Source organism: Ursus americanus, chromosome 16, assembly GCF_024610735.1.
Source record: "Ursus americanus isolate L20-20 chromosome 16, mUrsAme1.1.p, whole genome shotgun sequence".
Taxonomy (NCBI): Eukaryota; Metazoa; Chordata; class Mammalia; order Carnivora; family Ursidae; genus Ursus; species Ursus americanus.
Window position 1 is genome coordinate 3,720,117 of NC_142142.1, and position 22,003 is coordinate 3,742,119.

Sequence of the window (22,003 nt, forward strand, 5' to 3'; positions counted from 1 at the left end):
TGAAGGCTCACGCCTGGCTTATATAGGGCAAGCAGGCGATCAGAACAGCCCTCTGGCCGTATGGCCAGCAGATTCGTTTATTCCTTCATCAAGTACTTCTGTGCACTTACTATCGGTCAGAGTGGTGGGCCCTGGGAGTACAGACAGAAATGTTCTTTGCCCTTATGGGGCTTACAGTTTATTAGGGAAGGCAGGAAAACAAGTAAACACAAGGACGTAAATGTGTAATGGCGGTCTGTGTTAAAGCTGTGATGGAAATGAATAGAATGCAATAAATAGAAGAATAAGATGTTAAATCTGGTGGGCAAGGAAGGCTGCTTTGAGCGGTGACCTGCAGGCTGGGTGGGGGGTGGGTAGGGAACCACCTGTGTTAAGAAGAGGTAATGCTATACGCACGTAATGAATCATTGAACACTACATCAAAAACTAATGATGTACTGTATGTTGGCTAATTGAATTTAAATTAAAAGAAAGAAGAAGAGGTAGAGATATCCAGACAAAGGAAAAGCAGGTACAAATGTCCTGAGGGGTCAAGATCTCTGTGTAGTGGAGGACCTGAAAGAAGGCCTGGGTGATGGGGAGGAAGGAAGGTGGAGGAAGAGAGGAAAAGAACAAGTTGGGAGAGTCAGGCTTGTGTTGGACCATTTAAGTCAGAGTTTGGATTTGATCTGGAGTATCCTAGTAAACCACAGAAAGGGTTAAGTGTCATAGATGAGAGGATGCCTTGTGGCATGTTACCATGTTACCATACCAATGCCAGTTACCAACAGGTACCTGGACAGCGATTCCGTGGGGTGGAAAGAAAAGTCAGAATAAAAAACAGAAAATTCAACCTCTCTAAACTGCTCCCCTTGAAGATTGTAGACACCTTGAAATCATCTAGAGTCTTCCGGTTCTAGGGATGTTTTCTAAGAAAAAATTGGGCAAAGGCACAAAGAGGTGTGAGCACCAATGTTTATCACAGCTTTATTTATAATAGGAAAAAAATAATCCTAGAAAAACCTAAGTGTCCCTCAGCAGGGAATAGCTATGTAAAGTTTTGCTTAAATATATAATGGAATTATGTGCATCTTTTAAGAATGCCAATATCTGAGATATGCTAAGGAGGAAAAATTTTTTTATAAAATTACATCTTTGTTTCAGAAGGGATGTTGGAAGAATAGAGAAAGGCTGGAATAGATAAGATGTTGAAAGTGGTGTTCTGTGGTTAGTAGAATTAAAGTTGGTTTTTGTCTTCAAGAAGAGAACTTTCAGGCAGGAGCATTAAGGTGTTTTAGGTATGTTTTTGAAGATTGTGCTTGCTGTGCGAATGTATTGTAGAGGGCAGGAGAAGCAGGGAGGGAGGGGCTATTTCAGTGGTCAAACAAGACATGATGGTGTTTGCATTTTGTGGGAGACAGAGAGAAGTGGATAAATTTTATATATATTACATATATATAATGTTTATGATTTAATGAAATAATCCATATCAAGCACAGCACCAGGTATATACATGTGTCCAAGAGATATGAGCAAATTATTAGTATATTTATTCATAGGGAAGCAAGAATGGACTATGCAGGGAGGCCCATTATAGGCAGAACAAGAGCAAACGTGCATGGTTGGAGTAGTCAGTTGGGAGCAGCTAGCTCTTTTTGGTGCCTGGAACTTTATGCCAAGCCTACTAAGTCACAGAAAAGGAATCCAGGCTCGGCTCCTGGGAGTACACAGCCACAGGCTGCAGGCCCAGCACACGTGGCATTCAGTGGGCCCCAGGAGAAATGACTGAGATCAGGGAACTCAGACCAGGGGCGGGGCAGGCTGGACACAGTCATTCCAAGGGACAGTGGGTCAGTGTCCACTTTAAATGTAGCCCGTGGCAATGCAAGAGGAAGCTCTGTCCATGAAGACATTCGCAGGCCCACATTCAGACACCCTTTCGGGGAAGCTGAAAAGTTGCTGGATGGGATTGAGAACACCACCAGGAAAATTCCACAGGAAATCAAGCAAGAGACTGAGGTCCCCAAACCTGCTCTGGGCAGCAGAGGTTCGCAGAGGAAGGGGTACCACTAGGGCCCCATAGCCAGACTGAGAGGAGTGAGGAAAGAAGGCTGTGGAGAGCCAGTTAGAGGGAGGAAAAACTGCTCTGGCCTCTGGTTGAAGAGTGGGTGTGCACTGAACCTTGTAGCCTCCAGGGGGCGCTCAGGACCAAGTATGGACAAGCACTTTGCCCGCCCAGGCCAGAGGGCCGCGAGGAACTCTGGAGAAGCAGAAATGGCCGCCTCGAGAGTGAGCAGAGAAGCAAGGCCAGTCCTATTTGGGTCCCCTGAGAAGAGTTGCCTTGTGCCCTGTGACTGATACCAGAATGGCCAACATATCCACTGCCTGAGTTCCCAAATGGACACAGTCCTCCGCCTCTTAGCTCCTGCTCAGAACTTGAGCTTCCACAGAACTGCCTGCCATGCAGAAGACTCTGCTGTCTAGTCCCTGTGAAGGTGGGGCAGGGGAGATGGGCAGGGACAGGGGGAGGGCATGATGGGGAGGCTGGGGAGGCTGGGGAGCCGGGAGGGAAGGGAGAGGCTCCTATAATGCTAGCTAAGGCCCCTTAGGGTAGAAAAGAGAATTAGGAAACGGTAGTGAAAAAGTACCATAAATCACTCTTCTAGGATAGATAGACCAGGGGTGCTGTGATGGGAACCAGCGCTGTGTGGGGAACAAAGAGGCTAAGCTGGAAAATTCAGCATCTGGTATATGTGCTCAGAGGCCTGCTAGGCCAGAGGAGGCTGCTCGCCCGGCCAACAGGACCAGGCAGCGTCCTGATAATACAACTAAGGAAGACCCTCACGGTGGATCTTTGGAGGGGTGTTTGTGACTCAGTGTGGAAACCTCCATCTCCCCTGGCAGGCTCAGTGAACTCTGTAGGACATGCAGGCACAGGTCTGGAGCCAGAGACAGTGGGTGAGGGGGTTGTTGATAAAGGGTCACTGGGTGCTCAGTAGGAAGAACCCCAGGAAGGTTATAGGAGGTTTTAAAGACTGAGAGGCAAAAAAACAGGTGAGGACGAGTCAGGGTGGTGCTCCCCGTGCCTAGTGCCCAGAAACTGGGGTGGAGCGGGTCCAGCCAGGGATGCCCTGCAGTGGGGAGAAGGTGGGAGTCAGGTATCTGCCATAGGAGCCCTGGTATTTATTTGCCCATGTTGCCAAGGCCTTGGGGAGTCCAGCTTTGTCCACTAACAGGGAGAAATGATGTTAAAAAGGTATATTTTCAGGGGCGTCTGGGTGGCTCAGTCAGTTAGGCGTCTGCCATCGGCTCAGGTCATGACCCCAGGGTCCTGGAATTGAACCCCAGGTCAGGCTCCCTGGTCAGTGGGGAATCTACGTCTCCCTCTCCCCCTCCCACTTCCCCTGATCATGCTTGCTCTCTCTCTCAAAAAAAAAAAAAAAAAAAAAAAAAAAAGGCATATTTTCACTTCTAAGTCAAGTGAGAGCATTGGGCCTGATGGCAGAGGCCTCGTTACATGTTCCAGTGGTCCCACAAATCTGCTTTCCTGTTGGGAGGAAACTTCGCAGAGTAGAAAAGGAATCTGAGACCTTTGCTAAGGTTATCTAGGGGAATGTCAGGGGCATGGAGCCATCTGAGAGGGATCAGGGCCCTTTCAGGCGGGACTAGGGAGCAGGGGTCCTGGAACCTCAACCTGGCCCATCGCTGAGTGCCCATATTTGTCTTTGATTCAGCAGCCAAGTCTCAGATTGAGATGGGGCAGGCTTTGGGAGTGGCCTCAAGGAGTATTGAAGATAGCAGATACTAAAGATAGCAGGTAAGATCGCAGGCTGGAGGGAGAGAGGGAGGTGGGGATGGGACACTGTAGAGAGAAACAAGACCATCAGATGAAAGGCAGTGACAAGGGGACCTGTGACCCCGGGATCACAATATGCCTCCCATCATTAACACCCCCCCAATTCCTGATATTCCCCTCGCCCCAGAAGGAAAGAAAGTTGTTAGGAATTTGGCTGCACCTTTAGCAACACTGGTCAGTAGCTGAAATCCACGTCTTTTCCATTTGACAAACAGTTCTTGAGCACCTATTATGTGCCAGGTACTATTTTAGGTGCAGAGAATGTAATGGCAAACAAGATGGGCAAAACAAAGGGAAAAAAGCAACAAATAGATGAAATTTCACAGTTTAATAAGTGACACGAAGGAAATATGCAAGTGTCTGAAATGGCTAGATAAGGTGGTCAAGAAGGGCTTCATTGAGGACATAGCATTTAGGCAACACTCAGCAGTAAATATTGTGAAATCCCAGTTGCAGTTCTGTTTATTCTGTGATGGGTAAATAAAGCACTTTTCCCTTAAGGTGGAAACTACCAAGAAAGACTAATTACTAGAAATGCAACCTGCGAAAGAGACACACCTCTTTCTGCCCCACTCAGCCCTTTCCTCCCAGGTGATTTTTCTTTTTTTTTTTTTTTTTAAGATTTTATTTATTTATTCGACAGAGGTAGAGACAGCCAAAGAGAGAGGGAACACAAGCAGGGGGAGTGGGAGAGGAAGAAGCAGGCTCATAGCGGAGGAGCCTGATGTGGGGCTCGATCCCATAACGCCGGGATCACGCCCTGAGCCGAAGGCAGGCGTTTAACCGCTGTGCCACCCAGGCGCCCCCCAGGTGATTTTTCTAAGTGCTTTGCCAGTAGGGGTGGGACTGGGGGGTGGGACTTGGACATTTGGCGACAGTGAAATATTATTGACCCATCAAGGGCAAAGCTGAAGGGGCTTGGGAATGCCCCCAAAAGGACCCTTGATGAAGCTTGGAAAAAGCTGTTCTCTGAGTATTTCTAAGTGTGATTGCTAAATAGATAGAAGTATCGGTGTCTTTAGCCGTCTTAGAGCATGGCTTGACACTGAGGACACAAAAATGATAGTTCCCTCTACTTCTCTCCTCCCCTCATTGTAGAGGTAAATTCAGCCACAGAAAGGTGATCCTCAATCAATCTACATCCTTCCTTGACCTTATGGGCACCTGGACCCATCCCCAAGGTGGTGAGAGTCACAGCTGGGTATCAATGGCACGGGCTGGTTACTGTTCAGAAATCATTGAAGGGGGATGGGACCTCTTGCCGGGAAGAGTTAGTCTTGGACTCAGATTTCTGTCCAGACCCTGACCTTATTTGCACTGACGTAATCAGCCAATATTGGCATAGTTCTGAGAGACGGGACTTGGAGGATCAGCAGGCGCGTGGTGGGGGTGGTGCTGCCGCCATCTCTATATAGGGAGCTGAGCCAGGTGCCCTGAGCTGTCCTGTGGCATCTCACCATGGCTCGGGCACTGGGAACACCCGTTGCACTGGGGTTGTTGGGCCTGTGCTGGTCTCTGGCTATTGCCCACCCTCTTCCTCCGTGCGTAAAGCTGGAGCTGGGGAAGGACTGGGGACTGGGCTAGAGTGGGGTAGGGCCAGTTTTTAGGCTGGGGCAAGTTTGAAGACAGGAGCTAAGGGAGAGGGATTGGGACCAGTGGATCCAGACAACTATCTGTCTTCTCTCTAGGGACGGTAACCCTGGGAAAGAGACTGAAGGTGGGAGTGGGACCAGAGTGAACCCAAATGTGACCGGTGAGGCCCTGACTCCCTGAGTCTGTCTGTCGGCTGTGTCTCTGTGTTATATTACCTGACTGGTCTTTTACTTGCATCTCTCCACCCTAACCCCAGAACTTTGCTTGGATGGCTGGAGCTTTGATGCTACCACCCTGGATGAACATGGGGCCATGCTGTTTTTTAAAGGTAAGAGGGGCTGGGGTTGCGGCATTTGGGACTTTAGACTTGGTCCCCCTCTCCGAAGGTGTATCCATCTGTGGGAGATCTTAGGAATTATCTGAGGGCATCACCCACAGCTTCTCTGTAACTATCTCAGTTGGCCAAAAGTTTGCTCTGGGTCCCTGAGTAAGTCTGTGTTTTTCAGGGGAGTTTGTGTGGAAGAGTCACAGATGGGTCCGGGAGTTAATTTCAGAGAGGTGGAAGAATTTCACCAGCCCCGTGGATGCTGCATTCCGCCGTGGTCACAACAGTGTCTTCCTGATCAAGGTACTGCTGGGCCAAGGCCAGGGCTGGGCCGGGAAGAGCTGGAATGGACACTAGAGACCCTCCCTCAGGTGGCCCTAGCATGGAGTCCTTAGAGTGGGTTCCAGGTTTCCTCCCCCTGTACCTTCCTTCCCTGAAAAAGCTCAAGCTAAGGGAGTATATGTGCATGTAGGCCTGGCAGGCATGGCACCCAGTGCCTATTCTTCAGGCCCAAGCTTTGTCCAGACCTCTCTGCTACTCTTCACACTGTTGACCATCCCTTCCTTCCTGGAAATTTCTTCCCTTGGTCTCCATGACTCTGCATCACGTACTCTTCGTGTGGTGGCCAGGCTGTTCATAAGACTGGCACCCAGCCGAGGGGTGAGGGGAAGATGAAACCCAGCCTGTTGTGCTTACCAAGTCCCATGCCCCGGCCCAGGCTGTGTCTGCTTGGAGGAAGGGCACCTTCTCCTAATTTGTACAAGGTGCTGTGTGCTTGGGGCAGCTTTATGTCCCCTCCTGCCTCTTTCCTGCTGTTTTCCAGCTTCCTATCCTCAGCCAGTCCCTGAATGTTCCTTGGAGATCCGTCCCAGCCCTTCAAAACACCCTCCCTGGGTGATCTCAACTGTGCTATGGCTCTGAGGACTCTCTATGTTGGGGGCACCAGATCTGGATCTCTCCCAGAGCTCCAGATATCTCTTCCCAATTCCCTGGCCGATATCTTTGGCTTAGATGTTCTGTGGGTACCTCAAATTCAGTATCCTCCAAGCTGAGCTTAATATCCTTCTCACAAACCCACCCTTTCTGCTGTGTTCCCTATTTCATTAAGTGGCACCACCTTCTGCCAATTCCTGCAAGTCAGGTACACATGAGTCTCGAGATCTGGCCTTTGGTTATCTTTCCAGGCTTATCTCCTCCCCCACCACATTCACTGTGTGCCAGCTACATGAGACTACATGTAATTCTGAGCATGCTCTGCACCTGCTGCTCCCTCTGCTGGTAACACCCTTTCCACAATTGTCCCACTGAATTCCTACTCAGTTTTCAACTCTTGGCCCCAATGCTTCCTCCTCTGTGAAGCCTTCCAGGAATTCTCTAGGTAGGCTTAAGCACTCCCCCTATATTCCCAGTGCACTTCACATGTTTCCACTTTGATGGTTGCATGGCTAGGTTTGTAGGAACCTTTCTGCTTTTCTACAGTGAACTCCTTGAAGGCAGGGACAGTCTTATCATCCCTTTATCCCCAGTGCCTTTCACAATATCTGGCATATAGTAGTCATTCAGCAACTGTTTCTTGAGTGAATGGATGAATAAAGAAATAGATGGATGAACAAATGAATATATGAATGGATGGATGATCGCAGGATGACTGTTTGTGGATGTGTTTGTCAAGACTAATGGTGTTACAGATAAGTGTGTCATGGGAGTGTCTGGTTGTACATAGTCAGATGTGTGCATGTGTTATGGCAACAGTGGTGGGATTTGCAGTCGAATTAAGAGTATGTATTTGTGCAAGGGGTAGCCCATTGGCATCCACAGGTGGACCCAAAGTGTGTAGGGCCTCAGCGGGGATATTATATAAATGCAATAGATCAAAGATGTTACGTGTGAATGCAGGTGGCAGTATGTGGGGTCCACAGTTAAAAATAGAGTGATTTGTATGCAGGGAGACAAAGTCTGGGTGTATCCTCCTGAGAAGAAGGAGAAAGGATATCCAAAGTTGCTCCAAGAAGAGTTTCCTGGAATCCCATCCCCAGTGGATGCAGCTGTGGAATGCCACCGTGGGGAATGCCAAGATGAGGGCGTCCTCTTCTTCAAAGGTCAGCCCAGGCTGGAATAAGAGAGCCTGGAGTAATGGTGGTTGGTGGTGATTGAGATAGTGGCGGGGATGGTGGTGGTGATGGAGTACCATGTGGCTTCCCAAGGAAGGGAAGAAATAGAGAAGCTGGTTATGGTCTAGAGGTCAAATAGGGAAAGGAGAGGAAGTCACCTTGGGTGAGGTAACTGGGTGTAATTCTGCTAGAAGTTCTTCACTGTTCCCCATGATCCTTAGGATAAACCTATGTTCCTTAGTCTTACATACAAGGTTCTCCATGACTAAGTTCCTACTGACCCTCCAGCGTCGACACTCATCATGCCTTTACCTTGAATATGAATTTCCAGAGACTCTATGCTGTTCCCTGTACACCTCATTTGCTTCATGCTTCAGACTTCCCTCTCTCTGGAGTTCCATCTCCTCCTCTTCTCTGCCTCGGAATTCCTGCTTCAGGTATTAGTTTACATATCACCTTCTCTGGAAAACTTTCCCTGTCTGTCCTCACTGCACTTGTTGAGCCAATCATGTGCATTTTGCTGCTGAATTTTGTTATATGATCACTATCTTCAAATGTTTCCCTGCAGGGCTGTGAGTTCCATGGGGCCAGGACCAGATCTGGCCCATCATGGGGCCCATTGCTAGCATAAGGGAGGGCATAGCCTGGCCTCACTGAATGTTTGTTGATTGATTGGACAAAGGTAACCAAACATGGTTCTGGGACTTGGCTACGGGAACCAAAAAGGAGCGTTCCTGGCCAGCTGTTGGGGAATGCTCCTCTGCCATGCGATGGCTCAGCCGCTACTACTGTTTCCGGGGTAACCAATTCCTGCGCTTCCACCCCGTCACGGGAGACGTGCTTCCAAAGTACCCACTGGATGTTCGAGACTACTTCATACCCTGCCCTGGCAGAGGTGAGAAAGCCCCAGCCCCTGCAATCTACTAGAATTCATTCTACCTTCCCTGAGTCTGCAGACCCCACATACCCCGGCTCCTATCTTAATTCTGTGGTATAACACCTGGCCCTTGCCCTAGCCCAATCCCCATTCTGGACCTTCCCAGTTGTCCTCCTATGGGAGAAGTCCACATCCCCACTAACCCTAGCTAACTCTTCCACCTCAGACTTCATTTTGACCTCTGGCCTCCCTCTGTGTTCCCCCTCACCTATTTCTCTCCCCAGGCCACGGACACAGGAATGGGACGGGCCACGGGAATGGTACCCATCATGGGCATGGGGATATGCGCTGTAGCCCGTATCTAGTCTTGTCTGCACTGCTGACTGATAACCATGGTGCCACATACGCCTTCAGTGGTGAGGAGATGCCTCCTGACACCCCCATTTCTGCCCTCCATACCTCCTGTCTCTTTCATGTGTCTCCCATCTCTGCTATACTGCCACCATTTTTATCACTGTGTCCCTGATTTTGTTCCCTTGGACCCCATCCTTAGCATCCTCGGTATGCAGTTTTTTATCCCTCTTCTCCTCTGATGCACATTGTTCAACCTTGTCTCTCATTGCCCAGGCCTCTAACTTCATCTACCTGTCCACCTCACAGTACTATCTACTCTCGGGTCTGTGCCCTCTTTGGGTCCCTATGACTCCTCATATTCCCGTTGCCCTTGCATGTCTTGCTAGGTCCTCCAGCTTCCCTTAAGCATATCATCAGGAGCTCCATCTTTTTCCGAGTGCCTCTTGGTTCTTAGTCCAGGCCTCTGGGTGCAGCATTACCTGGGGATGAGATGTTCCTATTGATGAGAACCAGCCAAAAAATTTTGGATCCCTTAGACCTTTAAGAGATAGCTTTGCTGGCCTCAGGAGGTTTCTTCTTTAAGTGACCAGAGAGACACCTCTCTCCAGACCTGCGGCATTAATTGGTCAGAGCCGTGTGATGATACCCAGGGATGCTGTGGCACTGGTCAGGCAGATAGTGATGGGTCTTGATCACCCTGGCAAATAGCTCCAAGAGAGGGAGTAAACAATACTCAGCCTAAGATATCCATATGATCAGATACAAATGTAAAATAGTGGTGAGAACATGGAACAGTGAAAACCCTTTTTTGCTCCTAACCCCTGGACAAATCTGATCAGATATGACTACCAAGCTATAATGAAAAAGACGCAGTCACAAGAAGAGTATATCCCCACAACAGGAATGCATGCTGTAATGAGAACATTTCATCCGTGATGAAACACACACTTGTAGTGAAAATATAGACTTATACTGAGAATATGTGGCATTGTAAGAACACATAATTATCAGAACATTCAGCTATGGTGAGAGCATGGGACCATCCGGAGGACAGACATTAAAAGTGAGACAGTGGGGCGCCTGGGTGGCTCACCCATTAAGCGTCTGCCTTCGGCTCAGGGCATGATCCTGGGGTCCTGGGATCAAGCTCTGCGTTGGGGTCTCTGCTCAGCGGGAAGCCTGCTTCTCCCTCTCACACTCCCCTGCTTGTGTTCCCTCTCTCGCTGTCTCTCTCTGCCAAATAAATAAAAATAAAAATCTTAAAAAAAAAAAAGAAAAGAAAAAGTGAGACAGAGATAGAGGTAGGTAGGTAGAGATACTGAAAAACGGGGCCACAGGGAGCACATAGAGATGTGGAAAGAATACCCAGCCATGGAGAGATCACAGAACCTCCAGGCCATGTGGCAATGAATAGAATGCAGCTGAACTCCTAAATCAAAAGTATTAGATATGTTTCCTAGCTAATGAAAGAACACTGTTACGTTGAAGATCCCCAGCTGTCACCATCTTGGTGACAACACTCGTGTGACCCAGCTACTCAGCATAGGGCTGGTCCTCTCCCCTCTCTGATCTTTCTCTTTTCTCAGCCTCCTAGCTTCTTATCCATTCTTTCTGCTTTTTCACAATGTCGGCTTGCACAGGGCCCATCATGCCCTCTCCCTTCTCCTATTCATAATCTTTCAGCCTCAAGTCCAACTGGAAACTGCCTCAGTTGCTCTCTTTTTCCTACTTGGGTTGCCAGAGAGGAAATCTGACCGACCCCGCCAATATTTTTATTCTAGACCACACTGGTCAGTCTGTGCATTGCTTGGTGATGCATCAGGGGCTCATCACTTATTTCCTAAAGAGCACCACAGCTCATTCTCAAAATAGGAGTCATGAGCAGGGTAGTTTCAGCAGGAGGTGAAGGTGGATATGTAGTCACTGTGACATGCCCCGTAAACAGCTGTAAAGGGAGCTTGTGGCTATAGTGAGAACATTGGCTATTTATGCAACACATATTTATTGAGCACCTGAGAAGTAGAAGAACTACTGGATGTAGTTCTAAACACTGGGATACGGTAGCCAACATGGCACATGAGACACATGTCCTCATACAGCCTGATAGAGGGAGAGGGGACAATAAGAAAGAGAAAGAAGAGAATACTTCTAGGTAGTTGTGAAGTGTTCTGGGAACGTCAGGATGTTTCTTATCCTCAAATACTATTTGGAGGTGGTATAAATGGATTTAAAAATTGTTGATCTTTTTAAATGTAAAATAAAAAATGTTAGGTGTCAAAAAAGCTGAGAAGAAATTAAGACAGGATAATGAGATAGAGGTAAGGAAAATGAGGGGCCCCTTCTTTGAGGAGATGATTTTTGAGCTGAGATTTCAGTAATAAAAAGGCATTATGTAAATAAAATAAGATGAAATCAGAGAGGGAGGCAAACCATAAAAGACTTTTTTTTTTTGAGGCAAGCAATTTGAGATTTTATTTATTTATTTGTCAGACAGAGAGAGAGAGAGAGAGCGCACAAGCAGGGGGAGCGGCAGGCAGAGGGAGAAGCTGGCTCCCTGATGAGCAAGGAGCCCGATATGGGACTCCATCCCAGGACCCTGGGATCATGACCTGAGCTGAAGGCAGACGCTTAACTGACTGAGCCACCCAGGCATCCCAAGAGACTCTTAACTATAGGAAACAAACTGAGGGTTGCTGGAGGGGAGGGGGTAGAGGGATAGGGTAACTGGGTGATGGGCGTTAAGGAGGGCATTTGATGTAATGAGCACTGAGTATTGTATGCAACTGATGAATCACTAAATTCTACCCCTGAAACTAATAACACACTGTACATTAACTAAATTGAATTTAAATAAAAAAGATTTAAAAAAGCATTAGGTACATAAAGCACTGGGGGAGAAGCATTTTAGAGAGGATGGATAGCAACTACTTTGAGGAATCAGGAAAGAGGCCAGAGTGGCTAGAGAACACTGAAAGAGCAGGTGAATGCCTTGAAAAAAGGAGAGAGGGGCCAGATTACATACTCCTGGTAAGGATTTTCAACTATGAAAGAAAGCCAGGAGGGGGTCTTGAGCAGGGCCGTGATACGTTCTCACTAACTTTTTAAAGATCGTCCTGGAGCACACCAATCATTAGAGATACAATGGTGTAAGCAGGAAATCCAGCTGGTAGCTCTTGCAGTTGTCTGGATTAGAGGCAATGACAGCTTGGACGAGGATAATAGCAGTAGAGGTCGTGAGGAGTCATCTTGATATATTTTGGAGGTCGAGGTGACAGCATTAACCAATGGATTGAATATTGGTTGGAGTGGGGAAGAAAAAGAGAGGTCTTAAGAATGACAGCTTTTTGGGACTAGGCAACTGGGTGACTGGTGGTTCCTTTTTCTAAAATTGGGAAAAATTAGGGAAAGAGTAGGGGTGTGTGTGTGTGTGTGTGTGTGTGTGTGTGTGTGTGTGTTTGGCAGTAGGCAGACATCAGCTTGGACATTGCAGGGTTTTGGTTCCTAATGGCCCCAATTGGACATATTGGGTAGGCAGGTAAGTTTGAGTCTTACACCCAAAGGAGAGGTCCATAAAAGCTGAAGAGAACAGATCAAAAGTCATCAGCATGTAGATGGTATTTAAAGCCCTAGACTAGGTGATATCACCAAGAAAGTGAGTGTAGGTAGTGAAGAGGCCCAAACTAGAGGATTCCAATATAAGATATCAGGCTGAAGAGAAGGGTAGTAAAAAAAATCAGAGGAACACTGGAAGAGGCTGGTATCACAGAAGCCAAGATCCAAAAAAAGATATTTCAAGAAGAGAGTCGTGAGCAGTCAAATGCTGCTGAGAGGTGGAGCAGGATGGAGACCGAGAATTGACAATTAGATCTGGCAAGTTGGAGGACACTGACGACCTTGAAAAGTACCGTTTCAATGGAGGATGGAAACATGTATAAGTGAAATGGTTAAGGAAGGAAAGGTAAATGGGAACTTAGACAATTCCTTTAATAAATTGTTATGAGAAGGGGAGAAGAAAATTAGGTCACTGGTCTGCCATTCCCTCATTCTCCTGCTACCTGAAGGATTAGAGAACACAGCCAGAATGAGAACACTCGGTGGGAGCACGTCGTGGTGCTTCTCTTTTAACTTCTGGTCACTGTCCCTCATTGTCTATAGTATCTCTGTACATGGACGTCTGAGATGCATAGGGAGCCCCGCCAAACCCCATGACAGTGGCCTCACTTGGCACCTTAGCCATTGTTCTCCATGCTCCTAGGCCCCTAGTGACTCCAGCTCCGATTAGGTCACCATGCCCGACTTTGCTGATCAAGTCCTGCTCCATCTCCTCTCACCTGGCCTCTTCCCTCTTGGCCTCTGGATGTATTCTCTCCCCCCCTCTCAGGACCTATCCCTGCACCTATTACTTGCCTACTCACTGCCTGGCCTTTTACCATCAGCACTAGATGTACCTCTGATCTCCCCACAGGGTCCCACTACTGGCGTCTGGACACTAGCCGGGATGGGTGGCACAGCTGGCCCATTGTCCATCAGTGGCCCCAAGGTCCTTCAACAGTGGATGCTGCCTTTTCTTGGGACAATAAAGTCTACCTAATCCAGGTATGTGTTGGGAGAGAGGCTTGAAATGGGGACTGGGAGAATATCCAGCTCTACGCTGATTAACGTCCTTTATCCTCCAGGGCACTCAGGTATATATCTTCCTGACAAAGGGAGGCTATACTCTAGTAGATGGTTATCCAAAGAGGCTGGAGAAGGAATTTGGAAGTCCTCATGGGATCAACCTTGACACTGTGGATGCAGCCTTTACTTGTCCTGGGACTTCTCGGCTCCACGTTATGGCAGGTGAGGGGCATCTGATACTAAAGGGTGGCTTCTTCGGCTACTTCTCCATGGCATAGTTCCCCATCAGGGCATGGGGAAGAGTGAGGTGAGGATCATGATGTGGAAACTATGTTTTGTCTGGTGCCTTCTTCCCAGGACGGAAGCTGTGGTGGCTGGACCTGACGTTAGGAGCTCAAGCCACGTGGACGGAGCTTCCTTGGCCCCATGAGAAGGTTGACGGGGCCCTGTGTATGGAAAAGTCCCTCGGCCCCAACTCATGTTCTGCCAATGGTCCCGGCTTGTACCTCATCCATGGCTCTGATTTGTACTGCTACAGTGATGTGGAGAAACTGAGCACAGCCAAGACCCTTCCTCAGCCACAGAGAGTGGAGAGCCTGCTGGGCTGCAATCATTGAGAGGAGGGCTCTAGAAATGAGTCTGGCTCAGCTCCTTCTCCCTGTTTTCCTCACAATAAAACCAGAGTGCTTCTTTGCTGGACTCAAGGGGCCCTGGTTGTGGAAGAATCTCGTTTCTTTCTTTGAATTGAAAAGCTAGTAGTATCTCTTTGGAAGCTGTCAAGTTCAAATGAGGCTGTGGGAAGGAAGGGAAGGGAGGGCTGAGGGAAAAATTCCCAGAAGTAGACCCACCCTCTGGACCATGGCCTCATTTGGTTTAAGACCAACACCTGCTGACATGATGGCCCCTTGCTTTGTGGGAATTTGGTGGGTAGAAGTGTAGACTGACAAGCTCCAACTGCCATATAGGGCTTTGTACTGGGAGGCCAGGGCACAGAGTGGCTCCCGACAGGCACCAGGTCCCACTGCACCAGGAGAACTGTCTAAGGTTCCTTCACCAGCCTCAGTGGCTGGGAGGGAGGACAGGAGGTGAATCTGGGCTTCTTAGATCAGGATGCGCCCAGGGCTTGAGGTTGGCTATGGCTGGGAACAGAGGTTAGGGGTAAGGCACCAGAGCTGTGGGGTCCACTCCTAAGAAGTATCCTGAACTTTCCCCATCTTCCTTGATGGAGTCTGGATGATTCTCATAGCACTGGGTGCCCCTCCTTCAGTCTGAGAGGTGGGAAGTAGGACAGAGTGTCAGGTCTGGGCCTTATTCAGTCAATGTGCTACATCTGGGGCCATCACTGCATCATGCCAGAGAGCTTGGAGGTGTCTGTTAAACAGTTATCCACCAACTCTGGTACTCAAGGCTAACTTCCTCCTCTCTATCGAAGGAGGAAATTTAAGTCTCTTCTTTCTTCTCTTCTCCTACCTGCTCTGTTACAGGGAAGCCTCTAGCTTGTCTCCAGGGGACTCCCAGAAAAAGTCCCAGTCATGCTTCTTTCATCCACTCACTTAGCACCTCTTAGGTGCAGAACAGTGTGTCAGTCAATGAATCACACAGTCCCTGCCCTCAAGAATCTCCAACTCTACATTAGAGTCAAGAGGGGACTCCAGACAAGGCATTAGATAAATGCAATAAAGTGAGATAGATATTAAGGTGGAAGAGCCTATATACTAAGGAGAGTTGAACCAGCAATACCTGGGATGGAGGGGTTAGGAAAGGCTACACACATAACACTTAATCTGAATTTTAAAAGATGAGTAGAATGTATGGAAGTCGTTTAGCAAATATACATTCACTATCTACTATGTATTACCATGCCAGGAACATTATCAGCAGAGGAGGCAACATGAGCAAAAAAAGCCAGAGCAGAAGAAATAGCCAGGAAACCACAGTTACTTAGGAGGACTGAATGAGGGGCTGGTGGGAGATGAGGTCGGAGAAGGAGGCAGGGGCTTGTTAGCTCATGTCAGGCTAAGAAGCACGGATTTTGTCTGTCTTTGGGGCAAGGAAGACCTGCTAAGGGATTTTAGACATGGGCATGGCACGCTGAGGTTTGCATTTTAGAGAGATCACTCTGACTGTGGCAGAGACGATACTGGTGAAAGGAGGCCACAGTGCATGTGAGGAGAGCACTGAGGAGGTTGGCGCTGTGGCCCAGGTGGTAAACCACATAGGCCTGGGCACTGGGTGGCAATGGAGATGAAGAGAAATAGGTGGATTAAACATATTTAGAAGATGTAATCAGAGAGGGAGTCAAACGATAAGAGACTCATAACCATAGGAAACAAACTGAGGGTTGCTGGAGGGTGGGGGAATGGGGTAACGGGATGATGGGCATTAAGGAAGGCACGTGATGTAATGAGCACTGGGTATTATATGCAACTGATGAATCAGTGAACTCTACCTCTGAAACTAATAATACATGATATGTTAATTAACTGAATTTAAATTTAAAAAATTACACCAAAAATATTTAGAAGACAGTCTATAGGACTTGCTGATAGATTGAATAGAGGGGTGAGTGAAAGTGAGAAATCTCACCTCCAAACGGCTCCACGGCTCCTTTCCCCATTCATAATTGCACCTCTCCGTCCCAAACTTCCCATGGCAACTCTTGTAATTCACTCCACAGTTAATAAGCTTCTGTGTATTCTTTACACACTCCATAGAGTGCTCTCGCTTTGCCTCCGGCTTTGACGGAGATCAGGCTCTGCCCCAGGGTCCCTCCTCCTTTCCCTATAGCTGTCTCACCAAATGGGCATCATCAGTATTAGCTTTAGCATGACTCCCATATATATCTGTACCATTTCTCTTCCTCTTCCTATGCAGGTTAAATTTCTCCTTCTTTGGCATCATGCAAGTGAGCCATACCATTCTTATGGCCATCATCTACCAACCTCTTGACTATGTTCTCTCAGTTGGTGAAGCCATCCAGATGTTTGATCCTTTTATTATCTCCTAGTCCTCCATTGTCTCACAGCCATTCTTTTCCTACCCAAATCGAACATCAAGGTCAATCACCTGAACAACTTTCTTAACGATACTTTTATTTCTGTCCCCTTTAACTTCTATTTAATCAAGCCATAAAAAAGGAAAAGAAATACAAAAGCCAACGTTAGGTAGAGAAAGAGTGAGAACTCTAGACTCAGATATGTCTGAATTCCAATGCCAGCCAGGCCACACTAATTCTGTATATTTGAGAAACAGCCTCTCTGAGCCAGGTGAGTGGTGTATGTGTGTGTACACACATATGTGTATGCAAAATAGAAATGTGTACTGTATCAATGACTGTTCAGGAAGCATACAGAAATCACTCCAGATATTCCAAGTAGAGAAGGATTTAATGCAAAGAATTTGTTACAAAGTTGTAAGGGGGGGGGTACCTGGCTGGCTCAGCCGGTAGAGCATGCAACTCTTGATCTCAGCGTTGTGAGTTCAAGCCCCACGTTGGGCGCAGAGCTTACTTAAAAACAATAACAAAGTTGTAAGGGAAGTCAGGAGAAACAAAAAGGAAAGCAGAGACCAGGAAACTACCACTAATCTTGGTTTAGAGGAGCAAAAGGGAGAAAAGAGGAGCCCAAAGATCGAGGAGCTGGAACCCACAAATCTGTACTAGCTGCTCATGCACCTGGAGTTTGTGTTGCTGATACTACTGGACCCACTTCCACTTTTGCTGGGCAGGAACCACTGCTGATGTTGCCAGAGGCACTGCCAAGGGCAGGAGGATCTCTCCTCTCCCTTCCTCTCACTTTCCTCATGTGAGGGTTCCCACTGGCGGAACCTAACTGGAATGAAGTGACAAAGGCATCTGAGAAATGTGGTTTTCAGATTTCCAGCCCTTTCCAGAGGGAGATTAAAGAAGAGTGGGTGTGGGGATGAGTTCCAGCAGGCAATATCTGCCAAACAGATTCAGCATAGCTCTTGGTTGCAAGTAATAAAACCCAACTCAAATTAGTGTTAAGTACAGAGGAAATTTACTGACTTATGTGACTTTAGGCAGAGGTAAATATACATGTTAAACTGATGTTACCAGGCATTTGTCCCTCTCCACCCCTTAGCTCTGCTTTCTTTGAGTTGGCTTTGTTCTCAGGCAGGCTCATCCTTCCCGGTGGCAAGATGTCCACCAGGTTTGCCTTCTATGAGTACCTCTTGCCCAACTGTTGCAGGAATTCCTGGATCTAATTTCATCATGTGCCCATTTCTGAAGATCACTTTGACCTGATTATGGGTTAGGAACCCAGCCACTGATGTGGGTAGGAGACTGGGGTCATTCCCGTCTGAACCACAAAGACTTAGAGTGGGGTGGGATGGATCTTTAAAGAACACTGATGTGCTGTTACTAATAAGAAGGGGGGGAGGCATGCTGTGCAGATAACAACAAAGGCAATGACATGTTCATGACAGGATAATACTTACCTTGTATGGTTTTTCTTGTTCTCCATCCACACTTCTTCTCTTCCTCAGCTAAAGACTTTGACAGTGTTGATATCATTAGGCACGAAATCCCTCAACCTCTTGCCTGCTCCACTTTATTAGCTACCCTACCTATACCCTTGCCCTCTCTCCTGTCCTGTCAGCCTATAAAGTGAAGGTGTCCGATTCTTCTCCATGAGCCCTTGATGCTACCCCTTCTCGTTGCCTCCGGGATCTCCCTCCACCTCTCATCATCCTTTTTCTTTATTTTCAAATTCATCTTCTCTACTGGTACCTTTTTATAGTTGACACCTATGTTTAAGCCTCTATCATCTTTAAATAAAAAAAAGGCAAAACCAGAATCTTTAATTTCAGATCACTCTTTAGCTACAGTCTATTCCTCCTTCCAAATTTCTCAGAACGGAGGTCTGCACTTATTCTATTTCCTCATTTTCATTTGTTCAATTCACTGCATTGTGGCTTCTGCCCTTGTTTTCTGCTGACACAGATCATATCATGGGGATCCAGGCCTTCAATATTGCCAAATTCAACGGATACTTTTTTGCCTTGAACTTAATGGAAATCTTTGCTGCATTTGATGCTGTTGACTACCTCTTCCTCCTTGAAAGTCTTTCCTCCCTTGGATTTCTTCCATGACATTACTCTCTGTTGATTCCTGTTTCTTCTCAGTTTTCTTCTTAGTCTTCTTCCCCTCTGCTGGCTCCCCAAATGCTGGTACTACTAGAGCTCAGGCCTGAGTCCTTTTCTCTTCTCACCCTATATGCTCTTCCTGGGAATGTATTAGAGCAGTCCTGTTGAAGAAGGGTATTGAGCAAGCCCTTTCCAGGCCTAGCATGTGACTTATGAATTCCTCTCCATACATTTGGAAAGATTTTACTCCTTATAGATTTTCAAATGATAACGACACCCAGAAGAACGAGGACTTATTGAATCAACTACAAGAACGATTGCAATATCAAAGCGATACCTCTATGTAGTGATAGAGAAGGCTGCCTTTGCTTCATTAATTGCCTTTGCTGCCAATGGAGATGAAAGATCTATTCTCCCACACAGGGTGCCAACTGCCTGGTAATGCTAAATGGTTGGTCTATTAATCCAAATAGCATAAAGCCAGTACTCTTGGTAAGTGACTCTGGATAGATCAGCTTCTAATTAAAGTTTTTCCTGAATAGGTCCAAGGTAATGATTTTAAAAGATGGCTGCCTCAGAGGGACCTACAATGGTCAGAACCACACACTGAGCATCCTAGGTCATGGAGAACATCAGAAGTGGGGAAGAGCTACGAGGATGGATGAAGGACACAGGCTGACTCCCCATTGATCAGGAAGCTCTGCAGACCTAGGAAGAGGTCAGGGGTTCAAGGAGACTGTGCTGGGTCAAACTGCACTATGTGCGAACTGTACAATTTCCTTTTTACATCTTAGCTAATTAGACTCCTTTCCCCATCCTCCCCCCCACTATCTGTGTGCCTCTGGTTATCCGAAGAGATTTTCCTGAATATTGCTGCCATCCTATTCAGTGGGGTTGAGAAGACAAGTATTCTGCTTTGTAAATGGGTAATGTTTCTGGATTTTTTCATTTGCTCCAGCAGAAATCTGGAAGTCATCTCTTTATTCATAATTCCATAGCCAATCAACTGATTGATCACTATTTTTTGTGAATTCTACCTACTGAATATTTATTAAACCTATGCAACTTTCTCCATCCCTACTCCTACCACTATAATCATCTACCTAGACTACATCAATTGCCTCCTAACTGGTCCCCACACTGCCAATTTTGCTCTCTTCCTATCTATTCCCCACTTAGCAGCTGGAAGTGATCTTCTAAAATGTAAGGGGGGACATGCCACTCTCCTGCCTCAAATGCTCTGATGATTTTTCATTCCCCTTAAAATAATGTCCACAACCCTCAGCCTAATATACAAGGCCCTTTTTGATTTGGTACGTACCCACCATTTCCAGCTCATCTAATAAGATGAGAATACTTCTAATAAGAATACTTCACCATTATTAAATCCGTATTGGCCTTTTTGTACTTCTCCTTGGACTTGGAATAATTTTCTCTTCTTCTGGCTGACCTCCATCGCCTTTACCCCTTCCCCTCACATAAGAGCCACTTCCTCATGAAAGCCTTCCCAAACCTCCCAGGCCAAATTTACTCCACTCATAGCATCCTGCACATCTCTTTCAAGATACTCATCACATTTCTAACCACCTGTTTAATGTCTCTTTCCCCTGTTATTCAAGCTTCATGAAGCTGGGGACTGAATCTTGTTTGTTTATATGTTCCTAGTACCAAGGACAGTGCCTCACACTTAATAACTATTTGTTGAAAGAGAATGAATGAATGAGGACACCTTTCCTCTTTTGGGTAATTACTTATCTTTCAAGAACCAAGGTCAGATGTTATATCCCTCAGGTTGGGTTACAGTTAAATCTGATTCATTTTTGGATCATTAGGTTCTAGGTCAGGACCTGGTACATGGTTCTTCTATCATAGATGTTTATCAAATCATAATGAACTCTTGGCCAGGAGTTGATAGTTACTGAAACTGAATGATGGGTATATGAAGGTTCATTATACTCTTAAGTATCCTTTTGTATATATTTGAATTTTTCTGTAATAAGTAAACTTAGAACATTTATGTTCACCTCAAGTGAAAGTGTAGTCAAGGATGAGCTTGAGGCTTCTGGCTTAGGCAATCCAGGGGATGGTGGTGCCATTCACTGGCATGGACAAAGTGTACCTGCATCCAGGCTAGTGTGTGTGAGTGTGTGTGAGTGTGTGTGTGTGTGTGTGTGTGTGTGTGTATTGGGGAGGGTTCTTTCTCACCCCAGTGAAACTTCTTAGAAGGCCAATAAAAGCGATGAGATAATGAATTTAGATTTGGGCACCTTTAATTTTAGGTACCTTGAGGGCTTCTCCAGTCAGTTGCTCCACGGTTAGCATTTACAATAAATTGAAACCGCTGCCTTAGAGGAACGAACCAAGAGAAGCTTTCTGGATGGTGACATTTCCCTTCATATCCTCGATGGCCTCTTGGCCACTGACCTGACCACTGGGTACTATCCCACCACCCAGGGAGTTGTCTGCGCAGCATGGCGCCCCTCCATTCCTTCCTTCACACTTTCCATCCACATCCTCCCGTTTTCCTTCCCTCTTATGAATTTGCACCGGGGGAGGATTTATTTTGGACATCTGCGAGAGACCTTGGTGTCGCAGCTTTACCTTCAGCTGCAGGGCTAGAGTGTTAAGAAACATCTAGGTTTCGGTCTGATTTCACCACTTACTTGTGACTGCAGGCAAGTCGCTTTACCTTTCTGAATCTCATCATCTGTCTCTGAAAAATAAGGATAATCGTAGCGTCTTCACATGTCTGATGTGAGGATGAATGCCTGAAAAAGGTTTAAGACGGAGCCTGGCACGGTGTAAGCGGCCAATAAATACGATCTATTATTATTATTACCAACGCTGTGTCCTCATCGCCGCTCCACCAGGACGTCAGGGACTGCTGCCGCAAGAGTGGAGCAGGCTGCCTCCTCGGAGCCCCTCCCCACGCGGCCGCGGCCCGGCCACCGCCACAGCCGCTCCGGCTCCAGCCTCGCCGGTGCGGCGCGCGCGGGGGGTGCGGGCCCAGCGCCCTACGGGGCGCGCTTGGTGAGTCCCAGGCCTCGCTGCGGAGGGCGGTGCCGGGCTGAGCAGGGGTCGGCGGAGGCAGGGGCAGAGCTCTGGGACCCGGGGACCCAGGCCCAGGGCTGGCGGCTGGCCAGGGCAGCTGGGCAGCGGGGCGCACTGAGGCCCGAGGGTCA

The 22,003-nt window shown here is 47.3% G+C and overlaps 1 protein-coding gene and 1 long non-coding RNA gene across 3 annotated transcripts; both read left to right on the plus strand.

Annotated features, from left to right (window-relative positions):
- The first annotated feature begins 1,405 nt into the window (after positions 1 to 1,405).
- Positions 1,406 to 5,205, plus strand: LOC123782749 (uncharacterized). 2 transcript variants are annotated; one of them, XR_006777024.2, is made up of 4 exons: positions 1,406 to 2,474; positions 3,714 to 3,796; positions 4,337 to 4,426; positions 4,934 to 5,205. It is a non-coding gene; the product is annotated as an uncharacterized LOC123782749 (long non-coding RNA). The 2 variants fall into 2 exon arrangements; XR_015726919.1 differs by having other exon boundaries at positions 3,717 to 3,796.
- Positions 5,206 to 5,266: 61 nt separating this feature from the next.
- Positions 5,267 to 14,437, plus strand: HPX (hemopexin). The gene is made up of 10 exons (XM_045783080.2): positions 5,267 to 5,376; positions 5,524 to 5,588; positions 5,685 to 5,756; positions 5,935 to 6,056; positions 7,699 to 7,852; positions 8,547 to 8,759; positions 9,026 to 9,157; positions 13,561 to 13,691; positions 13,772 to 13,934; positions 14,070 to 14,437. Exons 1-10 carry the CDS (start codon positions 5,294 to 5,296, stop codon positions 14,327 to 14,329), a joined length of 1,395 nt encoding a protein of 464 aa, XP_045639036.2. The 5' UTR covers positions 5,267 to 5,293; the 3' UTR covers positions 14,330 to 14,437.
- Positions 14,438 to 22,003: the final 7,566 nt, after the last annotated feature.